The sequence below is a fragment of the Entelurus aequoreus genome, linkage group LG21 (genome assembly GCF_033978785.1).
Source record: "Entelurus aequoreus isolate RoL-2023_Sb linkage group LG21, RoL_Eaeq_v1.1, whole genome shotgun sequence".
Taxonomy (NCBI): Eukaryota; Metazoa; Chordata; class Actinopteri; order Syngnathiformes; family Syngnathidae; genus Entelurus; species Entelurus aequoreus.
This window is the reverse complement of record NC_084751.1, coordinates 29,281,334-29,300,428: the sequence shown is the minus strand read 5'-3', so window position 1 is coordinate 29,300,428 and position 19,095 is coordinate 29,281,334. Positions and strand designations below refer to the sequence as shown.

Genomic DNA, 19,095 nt, shown 5'->3' with positions numbered 1-19,095 from the left:
CTTTTCTTTTACATAACAGTTGCTAAACTTTTTTGTTCACTTCCTGTTCTCAAATTATTCACAATGTACTCCATAAGTAATCACAATACAAATAAATAAATAAATAATAATTGGTGAAGTAAGTTACATTTCATATGATGAGATAAGTAAGATTATTATTAGAGTGAAAGAATGGATGAATTAAATAAATTCAGAATGTTTATCATGGTTCTTCTTCTTTGTACTTTGTAAACACTTTAAGTTTGAAGAGTTTCTTGAAGTGGATCATATTAGTACATTGTTTGATTGCTTTGCTTAAATCCATTCCATAATTGAATTCCACATACTGATATACTGAAGGTCTTAAGTGTTGTACGTGCGTACAAATGTTTTAAATTACATTTTTCTCTAAGATTATATTTCTCCTCTTTTTTTGAGAAGAATTGTTGTATATTCTTGGGTAGCAGGTTATAGTTTGCTTTGTGTATAATTTTAGCTGTTTGCAAATTCACTATGTCGTGGAATTTCAGTATCTTTGATTCAATAAATGAAGGATTTGTATGTTCTCTATATCCAACATTATGTATTATTCTAACTGATCTTTTTTGTAACACCGTTAATGAATGAAGTGTACTTTTGTAATTATTTCCCCATATTTCTACACAGTAGCTCAGATATGGTAACACTAGTGAGCAGTAGAGAATATGAAGTGATTTTTTGTCTAGAACATGTTTTGCTTTATTCATTATTGACGTGTTTCTTGCTACTTTATGTTGTATATTTTTTACGTGATATTTCCAGTTCAATTTATCATCAATCATTATACCTAGAAATTTGGTTTCATTTACTCTTTCAATTTCTATTCCGTCTATTTGTATTTGTGTTTGACTTTCTCTTCTACTGTTACCAAATAGCATTATTTTAGTTTTACTGAGATTCAACGATAGTCTGTTTTTGTCAAACCATCTTTTTAATTTGTTGATTTCTTCTGTTATTATTTGTATTAACTTCTGTGTGTTCTCTCCTGAATAAAACGCTGTTGTATCATCCGCAAATAGTACTAACTTTAAATCTTTTGTAACTTTACAAATGTCAATTATATAGAGATTGAATAATTTAGGTCCTAGTATTGATCCCTGAGGTACACCACAGGATATATTTAGCGTTGTAGACGTGTGTTCGCCTAGCTTCACGTATTGTTTCCTGTTCGTTAGATAACTTCTTATCCAGTTTAAGACTAACCCTCTGATGCCATATCGTTCTAGTTTTTTGATTAAAATATTGTGATTAATAGTGTCAAATGCTTTAGTTAGATCCATGAACACTGCTGCTGCACATTTTTTACTATCTATTGCATTGGTAATTTCTTCTGTAATTTCAATTAAAGCCATTGAAGTTGAAACATTAGCTCTGTATCCATATTGGTGCTCTTCGAGTATTCTATTTTTGTTTATGAAACTCTCTAATCTGTTATTGAACAGTTTTTCAATGATTTTAGAAAATTGTGGAAGTAAAGAAACAGGTTTATAATTTGTAAATTGATGTTTGTCTCCAGTCTTATAAATTGGTGCAACTTTAGCTATTTTCATTTTGTTTGGAAATGTACCTGTTTGAAATGATAGGTTACTAATATACATTAATGGTCCTGAGATCTCTTCTATAACCTTTTTTATCGTTTCCATATCAATTCCGTTACAATCAGTTGAAGTCTTAGATTTACATTTTTTCACGATTGTAACTATTTCCTCCTGTGTCACATTACTAAGGAACATGGAGTTGGGATTTCGCTCTATGGTATCATTATAGTCCTCGATTGAAACTGGGTCTGGAATCCTTTCTTCCAATTTTGGTCCAATATTTACAAAATAATTATTGAAGTTTTCAACTACTTCCTTTATGTTGTCATTTTTTTTATTTCCGTCTAAGAAGGATTGGGGGTAGTCCCTCTTTGTGCCATTTTTGATAATGCTATTAAGGATGCCCCATGTTGCTCTCATGTTATTTGTGTTCATATCCAATAATTCACTGTAATATTCTTTTCTACATGATCGTAGTATGTCTGTTAACTTGTTTTTATACTTGTTGTACTTAATTTCTGCCTCTGTAGTTTTTTGTGCTATAAATTTCCTATATAGTTATATAGTTTCCTATATACACTTCTTGATTCCCATCATGTCCTGTGTCCAACCTCAAATCTTGTTCCCAGTTTTGTTCTGTGTCAGCTGACCCCGAACGTTTCGGGATTTCAATCTTTCCTTTACCTTTTGGCATCGCGGCAGTCGCTGACGTCAGGGCCTCTTGTATCTTAACAGCAGTTGCTTCTTTGGCGACTTGCGGCACTTTAACTTGTTTTTTCCAACAATTTCGTATCTTGCGCCGTTCAGAGATCAATTTGAGGTGTCAGCCTGTCAACTTATATCACTCTGCGACGTCGGGATCACTTTAAAACAGCTGTAAACTCGCCGTAGCTTTTGGTTGCTAGGCAACCGCTTTGAACTGCGGCAAAGCACCTTTGGCTTGAGGCTAACGGCTCTTCCAACTCGCCTTATTTCAGCGTATCAGTGCCTCTCTACTGTCCAAAATCAGATCGCAGATGCCAGGGTACTCTCCTGTGGCTGTGATCGCAAATCAGTGGTCAAAATCTTCAGATTTAACAAAAAACTCCGGTAGCAGAAGCGGAGCCTTATTCTTTTGCGTCCTTTCTCATTGACAGGAAGTGACGCTCATGATGTTCACATTATATTTAAAAATCGGATCACACTTGCATGAGAAGAATGTTGTTTTAATTACCCGTGTGCGTGATAAGGAGCGCGCTCGCATGTCTGCTAGTGGACCAAATCGATCCAAAACTCATTAGTAAATAACTTCATGTTCTGTCGTCAAATAAGGTTTAAAACATTAAATATTGTTGCACATTGATGTATGTGTATGAGACATACATTATACAGCCAAAAGTATTTGGCCACCTGCCTTGACTCACATATGAACTCTAAGTGCCATTCAATTCCTAACCCATTGGGTTCAATATGATGTCGGTCCACCTTTTGCAGCTATTACAGCTTCAACTCTTCTGGGAAGGCTGTCCACAAGTGTGTTTATAGGAATTTTCCACCATTCTTCCAAAAGCGCATTGGTGAGGTCACACACTGATGTTGGTCGAGAAGGACTCTGTGCAGGCCAGTCAAGTTCATCCACACCAGACTCTGTCATCCATGTCTTTATGGACCTTGCTTTGTGCTCTGGTGCACAGTCATGTTAGAAGAGGAAGGGGCCCACTCCAAGCTGTTCCCACAAGATTGGGAGCATGGAATTGTCCAAAATGTTTTGGCATCCTGGAGCATTCAAAGTTCCTTTCACTGGAACTAAGGGGTTGTTCTCCTGGCAACCTCCAAACCCGGACTCGTCCATCAGATTGCCAGGTGGAAAAGCATGATTCATCACTCCAGAGAACGGGTCTCCACTGCTCTAGAGTCCAGTGGTGACACCACTGCATCCGACGCTTTGCATTGGACTTGGTGATGTATGGCTTAGATGCAGCTGCTCGGTTATGGAAACCCATCCCATGAAGCTTCCTGCGTACTGTATGTGGGCTAATTGGAAGGTCACATGAAGTTTGGAGCTCTGTAGCAACTGACTGTGCAGAAAGTCGGCGACCTCTTTGCACTATGCGCTTCAGCTTCCGCTGACCCCTCTCTGTCAGTTTACGTGGCCTACCACTTCGTGGCTGAGTTGCTGTTGTTCCCAAACTCTTCCATTTTCTTATAATAAAGCCGACAGTTGACTTTGGAATATTTAGGAGCGAGGAAATTTCACGACTGGATTTGTTGCACAGGTGGCATCCAATGACAGTTCCACGCTGGAAATCACTGAGCTCCTGAGAGCGTCCCATTCTTTCACAAATGTTTGTAGAAACAGTCTCCATGCCTAAGTGCTGGATTGTATACACCTGTGGCAGTGCCAAGTGATTAGGACACCTGATTCTGATCATTTGGATTGGTTGGCCAAATACTTTTGGCAATATAGTGTATGTACATGATTGACAGTCAGGAAAGCCAATCAAAGCCAACATTTCCTCTGCTTCATTTTACAAAGTTTAACATGTAATTGTGACAAATGTATATTTACTTGTTAGATCTCTTCTCTTCTTCTAAACTGTTCTCTTACACCACTATATGGTAGCCCTGTGACTGATGGGCTCGTTTTATTTAATTTATACTATCTGAAGCAGAGGAAAAATCAATAAGTTCAACATGCAATACTTACAAATTTGTTGTTACTGTTTTTTGATGCATTAACCTCAGCATTTAATATGGACCTGGAGTTTTATTTCAGTAAATAAAACGGACTGCATCCGTTCAAGTCAAAACAATGAATAACTTTTTTAAGATTAAAGTACCAATGATTGTCACACACACACTAGATGTGGTGAAATGTGTCCTCTGCATTTGACCCATCCCCTTGGGGAGCAGTGGGCAGCAAGCCACTTCTCTTGGTTATATATCTATCTTTATAATGTAATTAATTTAAATAAGATTACTTCAAGTTGAGGGCTTTGCTCAGCATTTTTGTAGGTGGGATTAAAAAAGGGATTAATTAGATTTTACTAATTACAGATCATAATTAATTAACCACCATTTTTTTTATCACTTGACTGCAATAATTTAAACACAGGAGTAAGCATTATAAGTAATTGTTGAGACATGAACTCTGCTTATTCCTGTTCCTTTTCGGACATGTTGATTTGTGCAAGTGTGAACATGCATGTTCAGGTTGTTTGACACATATAAACTATGACCATTACCATAATCAATCAAAGCTTATTTATATAGCCCTAAACCACAAGTGTCTCAAAGGGCTGCACAAGCCACAACGACATCCTCGGCTCAGATCCCAATAATAGTGTGTTCGTAGCGTCTAATGTTCATCATTTGAAAACCCCTTTAGATTACTACTATTTAAATAACTTGAATTAATCTATTATTGAAAAACACGCCGAAAAACACTATAACTAAACATTACTTCACAATTTAGTTATTATGTCAAGCTGAATAAGAAAGGTCCAATCTTACCTGTGAACAAATACCAGAGGTTGTTTGGTTCAATGGCCTCCTGGTCCCCACGGCGACCGGTCTTCCTGTATTTGATTTTGTAAGCGCTGATGATGCCGTTCTGTGCGCCGCGTGGAGGTGGCTGCCATGACACCTTTATGCTCTGAAAGACAGTAACGAGCAATAAGCACTGTGACTGAAAACAATACAACCATGAGGTTGTGATTATCATTGCTGTGTGTACAATGTCTTGCATATAGAACATTTGTGCACTCGTGTGTGTCTTTGTTGAGTTAAGTAATTACTTTATTTGCATGTTAACAACTCACCTCTGACACACACACACACACACACACACACACACATTTTCAACAGATGTTTGCAGTGGCCCAAGTGTGCAATGCTTTCAGACAGCTGCTATCAACCATCCTACTGACAAACGGTGTACATTCAGCCGCCCCCCCAACCCCCCGTGTGTACATGTGAAAGTGTGTTTATGTAAATTGCCTAAAATCAATTAAGATTAATGGTTTACACACATTGCAAATCAAAAAGATGATTTAAAGTTTCAACAATTCGGAGGCCATGGTTGGTTCTCAGTCAGAAAAGGATGGTGTCTGGGGGTCTTATTCACAAGTGAGTGAAGAATTGAGCAATCACAAGGTCTGCAAGTGGATCAGTGCAATGTTTGCATAATGTGGTGCGGAGAGAACTGAGCAACAAGGGAGTGTACCGTCCATCTAGGTCAGTCCTGGGCAAAATAAGGCCCGGGGGCTACATGCGGCCCATTAAGCTTTTCAATCAGGCCCGCCGGACATTCCCAAATAATTTGTTTAGATCAGTGGTTCTTAACCTTGTTGGAGGTACCGAACCCCACCAGTTTTGTGTGCACATTCACCCAACCCTTCTTTAGTGAAAAATGAAATGTTTTTTTTTTTTTAAATTCAAGAAATGTTTTTTTTACTGGTGCACAAAATGAACCGTGCATGAACATCACCTTGTTCAAAGAACAAAACCAACACAGTGCATGAACTCACAACAAATTACACACCTTACACACCTTACCATGAATTGATTAATGTGGACCCCGACTTAAACAAGTTGAAAAACGTATTCGGGTGTTACCATTTAGTGGTCAATTGTACGGAATATGTACTGTACTGTGTAAACTGTACTGTCTCATATAATGTATTCTCTTCCTTTGCAATCTGCTAGTAAAAGTTTCAATCCATCAATCAAACAACCTGCAAATCAGATGGAAAATTAGAGGGAACATTGTTTGGGGGTATCCATAATACGCCGATAGGGAGAAGTTTTTATTTACACAATAAGTCGGATGTGTCTTTACCTAATAACCCCTGAGGCCGACTCACCGAACCCCTAGGGTTTGATCGAACCCAGGTTAAGAACCACTGGTTTAGATCTTTAAGATGGAAACTGTAGCTGCCATTATGATGTGCAGTGATGTTTTCAAATTACCGGAAGTCTTTAACTATACAAAGTATTTCAATGGTTGGAATCTGCGCTTTTGCATTATATACAAGTTATTAGGGTAATCTAAGTCACAGCAGCTCAGACGAGGCACCAAGCAGTGTGGGTGGGGAGCGTTTCCACAGAGTGTTTCCAGAGCGACCAGCCTGAAATGCGGGTGTCAGGGACAGACGCGGAAAGAGATTTTTACAACAAAGTTCTAAAGCTTAGTGATGTATCAGATTGTAGGTGTGTGTGTGAGGGAGGGGGGTTTCCCTTTGCGTTCATATTTTGCTGTGTTTGTTGCATTTTTGTTGTGTTTTGCTTCTTTGTAAATAATGTCTACCGAGAGGGGGTGTGACGTTCATATGTTGTCAATATTCAGTGATTTATCGTTCATGGTTAACATTGTAAATCCCACATGGGATTAATAAAGTATTTCTGATTCTGATTCTGATTCTTTATTTTCATGTACATTCTGGGTGTCTCATTCAGTAAAAAAAGTAAAAATTCCATTCCGTATTTTAAGGTGGTCTGTCATAACGTTTTTAGCCTTCAATTAGACATTATTGTGAGGTTTTGTATTAGTGTTTCTAAAAATCAGATATACCGGCCCCCAGACACATTTTTTTCTCTAAATTTGGCCCCCGAGTCAAAATAATTGCCCAGGCCTGATCTCGGTTTACACTCACTTATGGTCAGGTGCTTTTAGTAGTGAACTAAAGGACAAGATCACAGACACAAAAATAACTTCTAAGTTTACGAAGGGCTTCCTGAAGTGACGCTTTTCCATCACAGTGAGAGAAGCCATTTGAGGCCTTCTGTATGGCATCAGAAATATGACATAATTTGAGAGACACAAACAATACGTATACGAGCAAAATATTTAAATTAACGCAGAAGAGTAATACTCTTGAGGCGCACTTTAAACGTCCCATGCACACACATTCAATGACAAAGAACGTTACACACTGCTGCATGCGAGTGCGGTTCACTGTCACTGTTGATCAGGATTCATTTTAGTTCGATCACGGTGATCAGCTGTTAGCATTTCCTATATCAAACATTGCGGAACTGTCTGTTAGAAGTTACCACAGTAGTAAACAGTAGGGAAGCAACGATGCTCAGTATCATCCTGCACGGAACAATTCACCTTTATTGACCGTGATCCTGTGTGTGTCTGTGAATGTGTGTGTTAGTGTTGTCCCGATACCAACATTTTGATACCGGTAGCGGTACTTCCTGAGTTTATAAACATAATATGAACTTGAAAAAAACGGAAACAGATTTTGTGACGATAAAATATATCGATGTAATCATAGTAGTATCGACTAGATACGCTCTTGTACTTGGTATCATTATCATTGGATGTTAGGTGTAGATCCACCAATGGCGTTTGTTTACGCTGGTGAGCTACGATGTGTAGTGAAGCATGTTTAGCTATTTCTCGTCCTGCAGGGATGATACTTAACTGACTAGAGTGAAACAAAAAACTTTATTTGTCGCCATGGAGGCGATGATTAGTGATTTAGAAGTATCCAGAACACTGCAAAATGCGACTGGACTTTAGCCCCTAGTGTTATAGCTTCACCTTTATCGTTAGTTTTTAAGACAAAATGTGTCCATTTTCCCTTTTCTGTCTACACACTGTGTCTGCTTGTAAGTACTCCGTGATTGTGCGTTGCCGAACATGCTCCTCTGCATGTAAACCAGTAATGTCACGACGTGACAACGACAAAAGGCAGCGGGGGGATGATGGACCGGTACTTTTTAGAGGCGGTAAAGTTCCGAATATGATTCATTAGTATCGCAATGCTATACTAATACCGTATACCGTCCAACCCTAGTGTGTGTGTGTACGTTTGCGTGTGTTTTTGTGAAAGTGTCTGTATCCGTGAATGTGCACGACCACAACGACGTAATTAATGTTCAGTCAGCGTTGTGCCTCTTCCCCTTACACAGCTCGGAAGTGCATCCCAGAATAACAAAATAAATAAATATGACTAACACTTGCATATGAATTGAAACAACATTTAGAAGGATCAGCGGCTTTAGTGACAGGTTTTAGTTTCACTATCTGCTGCAGCACAACAGTAATCCTGCCCTGAATGCGGACTTGCAGGCACTCACAGGAGTCTTTACTTGTCCCGACTGGGAGAATAAACACACCCACTAATTTAATCAGAAAAAGGCTTTATTATTATTAAATATTTTTCAATCAGACTTTTTGTTTATGTGCCTGCGAATAGTCAACACCTCCGATATAACATGTACTAAAAACTCTGCTTACAGACACTTTGTGTGCAAATCATTTTTGAGTTTGTAGATAAAGAAAAATGTTGTTCCTGAAATAACCATTAAACTTGTTTTATGTGTTGGTACACATTATTTTACAGTACCTCAAATTCAAACTGCACTTTAATGTATTTTCAATAAATATAAGCGACAGTAATTGAGTTTTAAATAACTCCACAATCTGGGTCACCGGTTGTCCTTTGCCAAAGCACTGGTGAGAAGCACTGATGTATACAAGTAATTAAAAAATACAAATAATAATTTACCAATTGAAAGTGTTGTTTAGTAAATGTTAACTTCAAGTAAAAGTCATGTAGTATTTAGTACACCACTTATATTGTATTTGTTTACTGGAAATGCAATTTTTGAAGAAAAGCAAAATAACTTTTAGAGGAAAAAAAGTTGTCTTTACTCCCACACAATGTACCAAAAAAGAAACAAAACCGTGGCTTTATAATGGGTACAAACCGGAGCGTGGGTTACCTGTACGGTTGCACCTCTAGTAAGCAAAAATATATATAAGAACAAAATGACAGTTGTCAGCTGTGAGCATATATTAACTCGATTAAACATGGCGGAAATGTCTATTATAAGATTTTGCAATAGTAAACAGTAGGGTTGCAACGGTACTCGTAAGGAAAAAACACAGACGCTATTTCATCCCTACAAGCCTGTTTCACAGGTTTCTCTGCTCTTCAGGGGATTTTTTTGAAGTGTCTGTGGTTGTTACAAATATATAGGGGACATTACATGGGGGTGTGGCCATTGTTACACAGTAGTTCCTTGCTTCTGTAATGATTATGGTAATGATGAGACCAGTTTGTTGCGTTTGTTTAAAGTGGACATGCTGGGGTCGTATATCATTTATTTTTTTCTTTCAGGCACAGGTTACATCTTTTAGCTTCACTGTTGTATGGTGAGCTAAATGCGACAATTTGCCATGTTACACTACTGTGTAACAATGGCCACACCCCCATGTAATGTACCCTATATATATGCAACAACTACAGACACTTCAATAAAATCCCCTAAAGAGCAGAGAAACCTGCGAAACAGGTTTTTAGGGATGAAATAGCCTCTGTGAGTTTTCCTGACCTAACGTATATTCTGCTCTACCCCGGTATTGAGCACTGTATAACGGATAAACCACAGAAACCTCTACTATATACAGTATATATATATATATATATATATATATATATATATATATATATATATATATATATATATATATATATATATATATATATATACATATATATACATACACACTGTATATCCAGCACTCCTTCCATTTTCTACTGCTTATATATATATATATATATATATATATATATATATATATATATATATATATATATATATATATATATATTAGGATTAGTGGTTTAGAAGTAGCTAAAACACTACGGAGAGACATTAGCATCTAGCGAGCTATTGCTAGCTATGTTTTAAAGCACCATTGCAGAGCGGCGTTTCAGTGTTTATAGCTCCACGTACTTTAACGGTAGTTTTAAGGCCAACATACGTCCATTCTCCCTCTTCTTTCTCCACATTTTTTCTGCTTGCAAGTGCTCTGTGTGCGTGTGTTGACTAACATGCGCCGCTGCTTGTATGCCACCATTGTCATCATGTCAATAGAAAAAAAAAGTACCGGTATTTTTCAAAGTATATATATTATATTATATTATAGTAAAGTTTTTTGTTTTTTTTTGTCCAGTCCAGCTTTTCAGGCAAATCATATAGTTGATGTAGATGCCCATATCGGCTGTTCAGATTTACTTTACAAAAGAGAAGTGTAGTGTGCTTCTCTTGTTGCCTTATTTCTATTTGACTTTATTAAATGTATTTATATTATCATTTGGTGCAGCCGGGCCGGAGCAGGAGGGGATAGAAAGAGAAAAAAAGGAAGACAGAGGGGGAAATTGTGGGGACAAGAGGGGGATTAGACAGAGGGACAAAAACAACAACAGCAAACACAACAATAACAACAACAACAACAGAGCAACATCAGCAAATATGACATGTACAAATATGATGGTAAAAGTAATAGCAAATAAGCAGTTAGCGAAAATAAAAAAATAATACAGAAATGACAATGAGCATTATTACACTAAAAATGGAGCAATACAGACACTAATAGAAATAGCGCTATTGATAATGAACAATACCAATAATTTACCTTTAGTATCAACAATACAGTTGTTCAAATGCAACAATACATATACGTAATGATAACTTGAGATACGAAAGAATGCAGAAAAATGGAGGGGAAGAAAGAGAAGCAACCTATATTAACCTTGTAGATTGTTATAGTAACAATAGGTTAAGCTTTGTCAGTGTGCCATGTGTTATACCCAGTTTACCCTAGAGCAACAACGTTAATATATGTTTGATGAAACGTGAGTATGTGCATGAGTGTATGTATGCATATGTACTTGTATATGTACAGAATGTGTATATGTGTTTGTACAGTGAATGTAGATGTACAGTATGTGTATATGTATGTTTGTACAGTGAATATATATGTACAATATGTGTATATGTATGTTTGTACAGTGAATGTATATGCACAGTATGTGTATGTTTGTACAATGAATGTGCGTGTGGATGTACGAACTTTGAGTATGTACTGTATTTGTGTATGTATGTGGGAGCGTAGGTACCTATGTATGTATGTATGTATGTGAGTATATGTGAATTTGTATGTACAATACATTTGACTCCCAGTGTGTGTGGGAGCCAGAGTATAGTACCGTTTTTAACTCATTAGTACTGGTATACCGTACAACCCTAATAAATACAATATATATATATATATATATATATATATATATATATATATATATATATATATATATATATATATATATATATATATATATATATATGGAACCGTGGTACTTTATTAGTATTCATATTATTAGTACTGCAACCCTAATAAATACAGTAAATATATATACACATATTTTTTATTTATTCATTTATTTATATATATATATATATATATATATATATATATATATATATATATATATATATATATATATATATATATATATATATATATATATATATATATATATATATATATATCTTTTCTTTGGCAGCTTAGTCACAGATGACCATGCTAATTTACGCTCTTGTGTCAGACACTTATTTTGATTTGATGTTTAATTTTTTATTTAATTTATTTTTAATTTATTTTATTTTTTTAATTTTGTAATGGTACTTTAATTATTATTAATAGTTTTTGTTTTTTTTATTTAAATAGTTTTGTCATCCTATTTTAGTCAATTATTAGTAATATATTTTCAGTTTTAATGAGTGTTGTAATTATACAATGCACATATCTAATTATAATTTTCACATTTCAACTTGATGTTCTGTTGATACGGTACATTCATGTTTGTTGACAACGCCTAGCACGGCTGTACAAGCCAATTCTTGAGTGACACTTAAGTGACACTTAAGTGACACTTAGTGCAAACATGTGTAGAGACTTCATCCCGCTCCTGCTGTGCGATGGTATTTGCAGTATGTTTCTTCCTGTCTCTCTTCTCCTCTGCGAGCTGGCCTCTCCTCAAATCAGCCTCTGCGATGCCCCGTCTAACCGCTTGACGCCAGACATTTCGGTTCTCCGCCTGTATCTCCCAGTTGTCCAAGGGAATATTACACGCCTTTAGATCTCTCTTGCATGCGTCCTTGAACCGGAGGGAGGGACGACCAACATGTCTGGTACCAGCAGCCAGTTGTCCATACATAATGTCCTTGGGAAGCCGTCCGTCCTCCATCCGCCGAACATGTCCCAGCCATCAAAGACGGCGCTGGCTAAGAAGAGAGTTCATGCTATGGATATTAGCCCGCTGAAGAATGACACTGTGTGGAATATGGTCTTGCCAACTAATACCAAGGATACGTTTGATGCACCGCATGTGAAAAGCGTTAAGTCGACGCTCTTGTCTCATGTAAGTAGTCCAGGTCTCGCTTCCGTAGAGTAAAGTGCTGAGAATGCAGGCCTGATAAACTCGGATCTTTGTATGTTGAGTAAGAGCGTTGTTTTCCCATACTCGCTTTGCTAGTTTAGCCATGATGGTATTTGCCTTTCCAAGCCTCCTGTCAAGTTCAACATCAAGCGAGAGTTTATTGCTGATTGTCGAGCCTAGGTATATAAAATTATCTACTACTTCTAAAGTGACACCATTCATCTTGATAGCAGGATTTGCAGCACCTTGAACACTGACATTGGTTTTCTGCAGGCCAACTATAAGTCCAAACTGTTCACAAGCATTCGCAAAACAGTCACTTAGACGTTGTAAGGCTTCTTTGGTGTTGGTAACAAGAGCAGCATCGTCTGCAAAAAGCATCTCTCGGATTAACACTGACCTCCTTTTGGTTTTCCCACGTAATATTGCCAGATTGAACAATTTGCCGTCAGACCGTGTGTGTAGATAGACACCCTCAATGGATGTGTCAAAAGCGTAGGACAGGAGTATAGAGAAGAATATTCCAAAAAGAGTTGGTGCTAAGACGCAGCCCTGCTTAACACCACTGTTGATAGAGAAAGAGTCTGAACAGGATCCATCATACAAGACTGTTCCCTTCATGTTGGAATGGAAAGAGATCAACATGCTGAGTAGTTTTGGAGGACATCCAATCTTTTGTAGTAGCTTGAACAGGCCCTTCCTGCTGACAAGATCGAAAGCCTTAGTTAGATCTATGAACATCATGTAAAGAGGTTGACCCTGTTCTCTACTCTTCTCTTGAATCTGCCTGACTGAAAATATCATATCGGTCGTCGATCTTCCAGCCCTGAAACCACATTGGGATTCAGGATAGATACGATCTGCAAGTATCTGTAGCCTGTTTAGGATTATGCGTGCATAAACCTTTCCAACGATGTTCAAGAGAGAAATTCCTCTATAGCTATTACAGTCACTGCGGTCCCCTTTATTCTTATAAAGTGACACAATTGTGGCATCACGCATGTCCTGAGGTACTCCTTCTTCCTCCCAGCAAAGACACAGTAATTCGTACAGCGGTTTAAGCAGGGCAGGCTTCCCTTGCTTGATAGCTTCAGGTGGAATGTTATCCTTACCTGGTGCTTTGTCAGATGGAAGTGAATCAATGGCTTTTTCAAGCTCTACCATTGTAGGCACTTCGTCGAGTTCATTCATGATTGGTAGCTCCTTCGTATAATTTAGAGCAGCATCAGAGACAGTTGTTTCACGGCTGTATAGTTCTGAGTAGTGCTCCACACATCTGACCATCTGTTCTTCTCGATTGGTAATCTTCTCCCCTATCCGAGATTTAATTGGAGTAGTCCGTTTTATAACAGGTCCTACTGCTTTCTTTATACCATTGTACATGCCACGGATGTTACCAGATTCAGCACTCATCTGGATATCTTCGCAGAGCTGCTGCCAATAGTTGTTTGCACACTGTCTGGCAATGTGCTGTGTGGAACAACGAATACTCTTGAGTGTTGCAAGTGACTGAGCATTTGGACATCTCTTGTATGCCAAAAATGCTTTGCGTTTGGCCTCAATTGCTGGTTCCATGATTGGTAGATAGGCATTAAACCAGTCGTGACTAGTTCTTTCCCTCTTCCCAAAAGTAGAAATAGCTGTATTGTGAATTGCTTCTTTAATGGCGTTCCATTTTGCTGTAGCATTTTGCTCCGGCAGGTTTTGAAGAGCTTGGTCCAGGGTTGATACATAATCATCCACCTTGCATGAAATTGACATCTTTGATGTGTCAATGCAGGCACGACTCTTTGCTTTGGAGCGATGAATTTTACGGGGCTGAAGGCACACTTTGGCGCTCACAAGGGCATGGTCCGTATTGCAATCTGCACTATGATAGCTTCCAGTAATAACAATGTTATTTAGTGACGACCGCCTAGTGATTATCAGATCAAGCTGATGCCATCGATGAGACCTGGGATGTTTCCATGATACTTTGTGCGATGGTTTGCTCTTAAAAAAAGGTGTTTGTAATACAGAGGTTGTGATAGGTGCATAGCTCCAGCAGCCTCTGGCCATTTATGTTCATCTTTCCGATGCCATGGTGTCCCAAGCAAGATGGCCATGATGCATGGTCTGCGCCTACTCTGGCATTAAAATCGCCAAGGACGATTAAGCACTCATCTTTAGGAAAACCCTTGATCTGCTCATCAAGTTGCTCATAGAATCTATCTTTAATCTCCTCAGTTGAAGAAAGAGTAGGAGCATAGACACTGATAATGTTCACTGGACCTGTAGCAGTGCTGAGAAGGATAGACAGCAATCGCTCGGTACCTCCTGAAGGAGGTTCCACTGATGCCAAAAGTGTGTTTCTGACTGCAGAACCAACTCCTTGCTGACGAGGCTCCTCAGGTTCTCTACCTTTCCAAAAGAATGTATAGTTAGCCTCTCTGAGAGACCCACAGGAGGCTAGCCTAGTTTCTTGAAGAGCAGCTATGCTGACATCAAGCCTGGCAAGCTCCTTATCTATGATGGCCGTCTTTCTGGCGTCGTCCACTTCACGAAGGTCATCAGAGATTCCTGTACACATTGTTCGCACATTCCAGCTTGCTAATCGAAGAGCTGGAGTCTTCTTTCTTTCCTTGTTTTGTTTGTCTGGTACATAAAATTAACTGTCTGCTTTTCATGCCTTTGCAGTACACTAAGCTCCAGGCACCCACTGAAGCAGGCAAACGTTGGCGGGACGACACCTTTTTGACCAGGGGCTGCCTGGCTTAAGGCGGACGGTAGTCGACCGATGATACACGATGATCCCTTCCACCGTCGAAACTGACCCGTGGCGCCCCTTTCCTACACCAATTGGATGGGGGCTTATAACCCGTAACTGTCAGAATCCGTGTTGTTTCCACACTTGGTTAAAAGTGAAGCTGGAGTGTCCTCTCCAGAGCGTAAGCCTGGGCATTACATACGGAGATCCTGGGTTGCCCAGTCGTCAGGATCCCCCTCTCGGCCTTGCTGATAAAATCCAAAGGAATGCTGAGCATGACGTTTGGCATCAGGTTGGCTGCAGGAGCTGCCGAAACAGTGTTTGCAAGGCACCAATCCGCCTTCGGGGCTCCACTCCTGATTTTGGAAGGTTTACTCCTTTACACATGGTCGTTGAGTCTATATATATGTATAGACCTCCTCCGCCCTGGCCGTTTGCTGGTTTGTTCAGCTCATCCGCCCAACGGTGCAGTGTAAACACCAAGTCTACGGGTATTACATACCCAGGTTTGTAGTCAGAGTTGTCCTTCTCCTAGGAAGACGTCCGGCCAAGGATGTTGAGCTCTTCCTACCCTGCTAGATGGCCGATGGGCGAGTGCCCTTTGGCCTTTGGCGAATCTTGTTTTTGCTTCCACCAGGGTGTCTAGCCACCCACCTAAACAGCCCCAGTTGGGGACTGATGGGAGTGCCAGTTGAGTCGCCGGCAGCCCGACCCTGAAACAGGTTGTACTGGATTACAGGTTACCAGTAGCAGATCCAACCGACCTGACCTGACAATATATATATATATATATATATATATATATATATATATATATATATATATATATATATATATATATATATATATATATATATATATATTTATTTATTTATTCATATTGCAGCGATGGCAATATTGTGTATTGAACTATAATTACCCGATGTGGTCTGCAGAGGGCAGTGGCAGGCTTGCCTGCAGTATTAAAACCTTGTGTGGGATCGAGGGAGAAAATTAGGAAGTGTTTGAGCTTGTGTGTGTGACGCGCTTCTGTCTGTTAGTTAGTAGTATTTGTAAACAGAAATAAAAAGGCTGACTGGTGTCAGAAGTGACTTTGAATGTGAGTCTGTTGCCGTGTTTTGATTGTACCGTCTGCAACGTGCATCATGAGCTGGCGAAGCGTGCCACGTGTGGAGGAGGAAGTGGAGAGAGACAGTGATGTTGGCGCAACCGGCTGGGCGGAGACAGCACGTTGGGAGAACAAGTGAGCTGTGCGTGAGTTATGGAAGCTGCTGAGTGATGCGGCCCTCTCATCAGCTGAAGAGGCGGGATTACAGCTGACTGGTCATCAAGCAGCGTGTGCAACTATGGAGAGTAACAGGGGAGGCAGAGTTGCGCACGTTGTGGCGACCACGTGTTTGAAGACACCCAAATACATGGGCATGGCTGACCCGGAAGCTTTCCACGCTCAGTTTGAGCTGATTGCTAATGCACTTCAGTGGTCCGATGATGACAAAGGGCATTATGTCTCTAAGATGATGCCTTGCCTTGCCTTTTACTCACTAGCCCAGAGAGAAGGCATTATATACAGCTTTTGGTGGTAGCATTTAATAGACGTTTTGGGCAATGTCTGCAGCCCTAGCACATTGAAATTAACTGAGTTACAGATGCCACACAGTGGGGGAACCGCTGAGGACCCTGGCAAATTACATTGAGAGCTTGTCAAGGCGTGCATACTCTCACATGTCACCAGATGTGAAGGGGGAGCTTGCCCGAGACCAGTTCATCAGGGCTTTTCACCCCCTATAGTTGAGAGTCCAAATCCAGCTTCTGCACCCTCACACCCTGCAGAGGGCCTTGGAATTGGCTGCCGAGAGGGAGTTAGTGGAGTTCTTAAGCACCATGGAGAGGAGCATCACCCCTCCTATGATGAGGTCAGCATTAGTGAGTCCACAAGTAGACTATAAAGCCCCTTGGGTGGCTGAACTTATAGACTAATTCAGGCAGTGTCGCTGAAGTCGCCACAACAGCCCTGCACCAAGGCGAGGGTCTGTTGGCCAATCAGGCCACTTAGTCAGCACCAGGGCGAGGGTCTACTGGTCAACCAGGCCACTTAGTCAGAGAATGCCCTCGTTTGCCCCGGTCGTCAGGAAACGAGTCAGAGCCCGCATAAACGGGGGGATTTGGACCCAAGAATCCATTGACGGAGGAGGGCATGTGGCTCCAGCACCCAGTTTGGATTGCAACTGTACAAGGCCCGTGCATCCTGGGTTTGGACTTCTTGAAAGCGGTAGCCTGTTGGTGTGTAAGCACAAACAACATTCAGGACCCGTCCCTACACCCGAAGGCAGAGGGCAGCTACCCTCTCGTCCACTGGGTTGAACTCCAACGTGCAGGCTTTGAGCCGGGGAGCAACAAGAATTGCTACCCCAGCCCGTCGCCTCTCACTGCGTGCAACGCCAGTGTGGAAGAGAGTCCAGCCCCTCTCGAGAGAACTGGTTCCAGAGCCCTTGCTGTGCGTCGAAGTGAGTCCGACTATATCCAGACGGAACTTCTCCACCTCGCGCACTAGCTCAGGCTCCTTCCCCCCCAGCGAGGTGACATTCTACGTCCCAAGGGGTAGCTTATGTAGCCGAGGATCGGACCACCAAGTGCCCTGCCTTCGGCTGCCGCCCAGCTCACAACGCACCCAACCTCAATGGCCCCTCCCATGAATGGTGAGCCCATTTGAGGGGGGACCCACATTGCCTCTTCGGCGGGCCCCATGGGGACATGCCCGGTCACCAGGCGCTCGCCATTGTGCCCCAACTCCGGGCCTGGCTCCAGAGGGGGGCCCCGGTGACCCGCGTCCGGGCGATGGAAATTGGAGTCTTGGTTCTTGCATTCCCATAGAAGTCTTCGAGCTGCTGTTTGTCTGATCCCTCCCCTAGGACCTGTTTGTCTTGGGAGACCCTACCAAGGGGCATGGAAGCCCCCGGACAACTTAGCTCCTAGGATCATTGGGACACGCAAACTCCTCTACCACGGTAAGGTGGCAGCTCAGAGAGGAGCATACCGCTGCCGCTATTACAATATGCAAGCTTTTATATACGTGTGGGTGTGTGTAAGTTTTTATATTAGAGTTCTTAAAAAAAAGGACTTAAGCACACATACAGTAGATTTTTTCCATGTATGCAAAGGGTAAAAAAATCACCTACAATCTGATATAATATCGCTTTTCTTCAAAGCTTTGTTGTACAAATTTGTTCCCGCATCTGTCCCTGACACCCATGTCTCGCGCTCTGTTCTGTAAACAAACCTCACCCACTCTGCTTTGTGCCTCGTCTGCCTGGAGCTGCTGTGATGTAGATGATATGATTATCGTAATAACCCATAAAAACGACACTACACAGATTGCCGGTTACAGTTTCAATGTTGTGGGTAAAAATAATTTGTAAATGTGCCGAATTGAAAAGCTTAATGGGCCATACACATTTTGCCCATGTATATTGTAAAATGAATGTTATGTAGACTGTGTTAAAGTTTGGTAACTTAGTTTGAACTAAGCTAATGTTAGCATCTACCACAGAGCACTGCAGACACAATTCACTAT

General features: G+C 40.4%; 1 protein-coding gene across 1 annotated transcript in view; it reads right to left on the bottom strand.

Moving 5' to 3' along the window:
• dcc (DCC netrin 1 receptor) overlaps nucleotides 1-19,095 on the bottom strand; it is a 563,221-nt gene that overhangs the window by 248,370 nt on the left and 295,756 nt on the right. Inside the window, exon 12 of the mRNA XM_062031404.1 lies at nucleotides 5,049-5,190. Within this exon, the coding sequence (XP_061887388.1) occupies nucleotides 5,049-5,190 (142 nt within the window). The remainder of the gene's footprint in view (nucleotides 1-5,048; nucleotides 5,191-19,095) is intronic.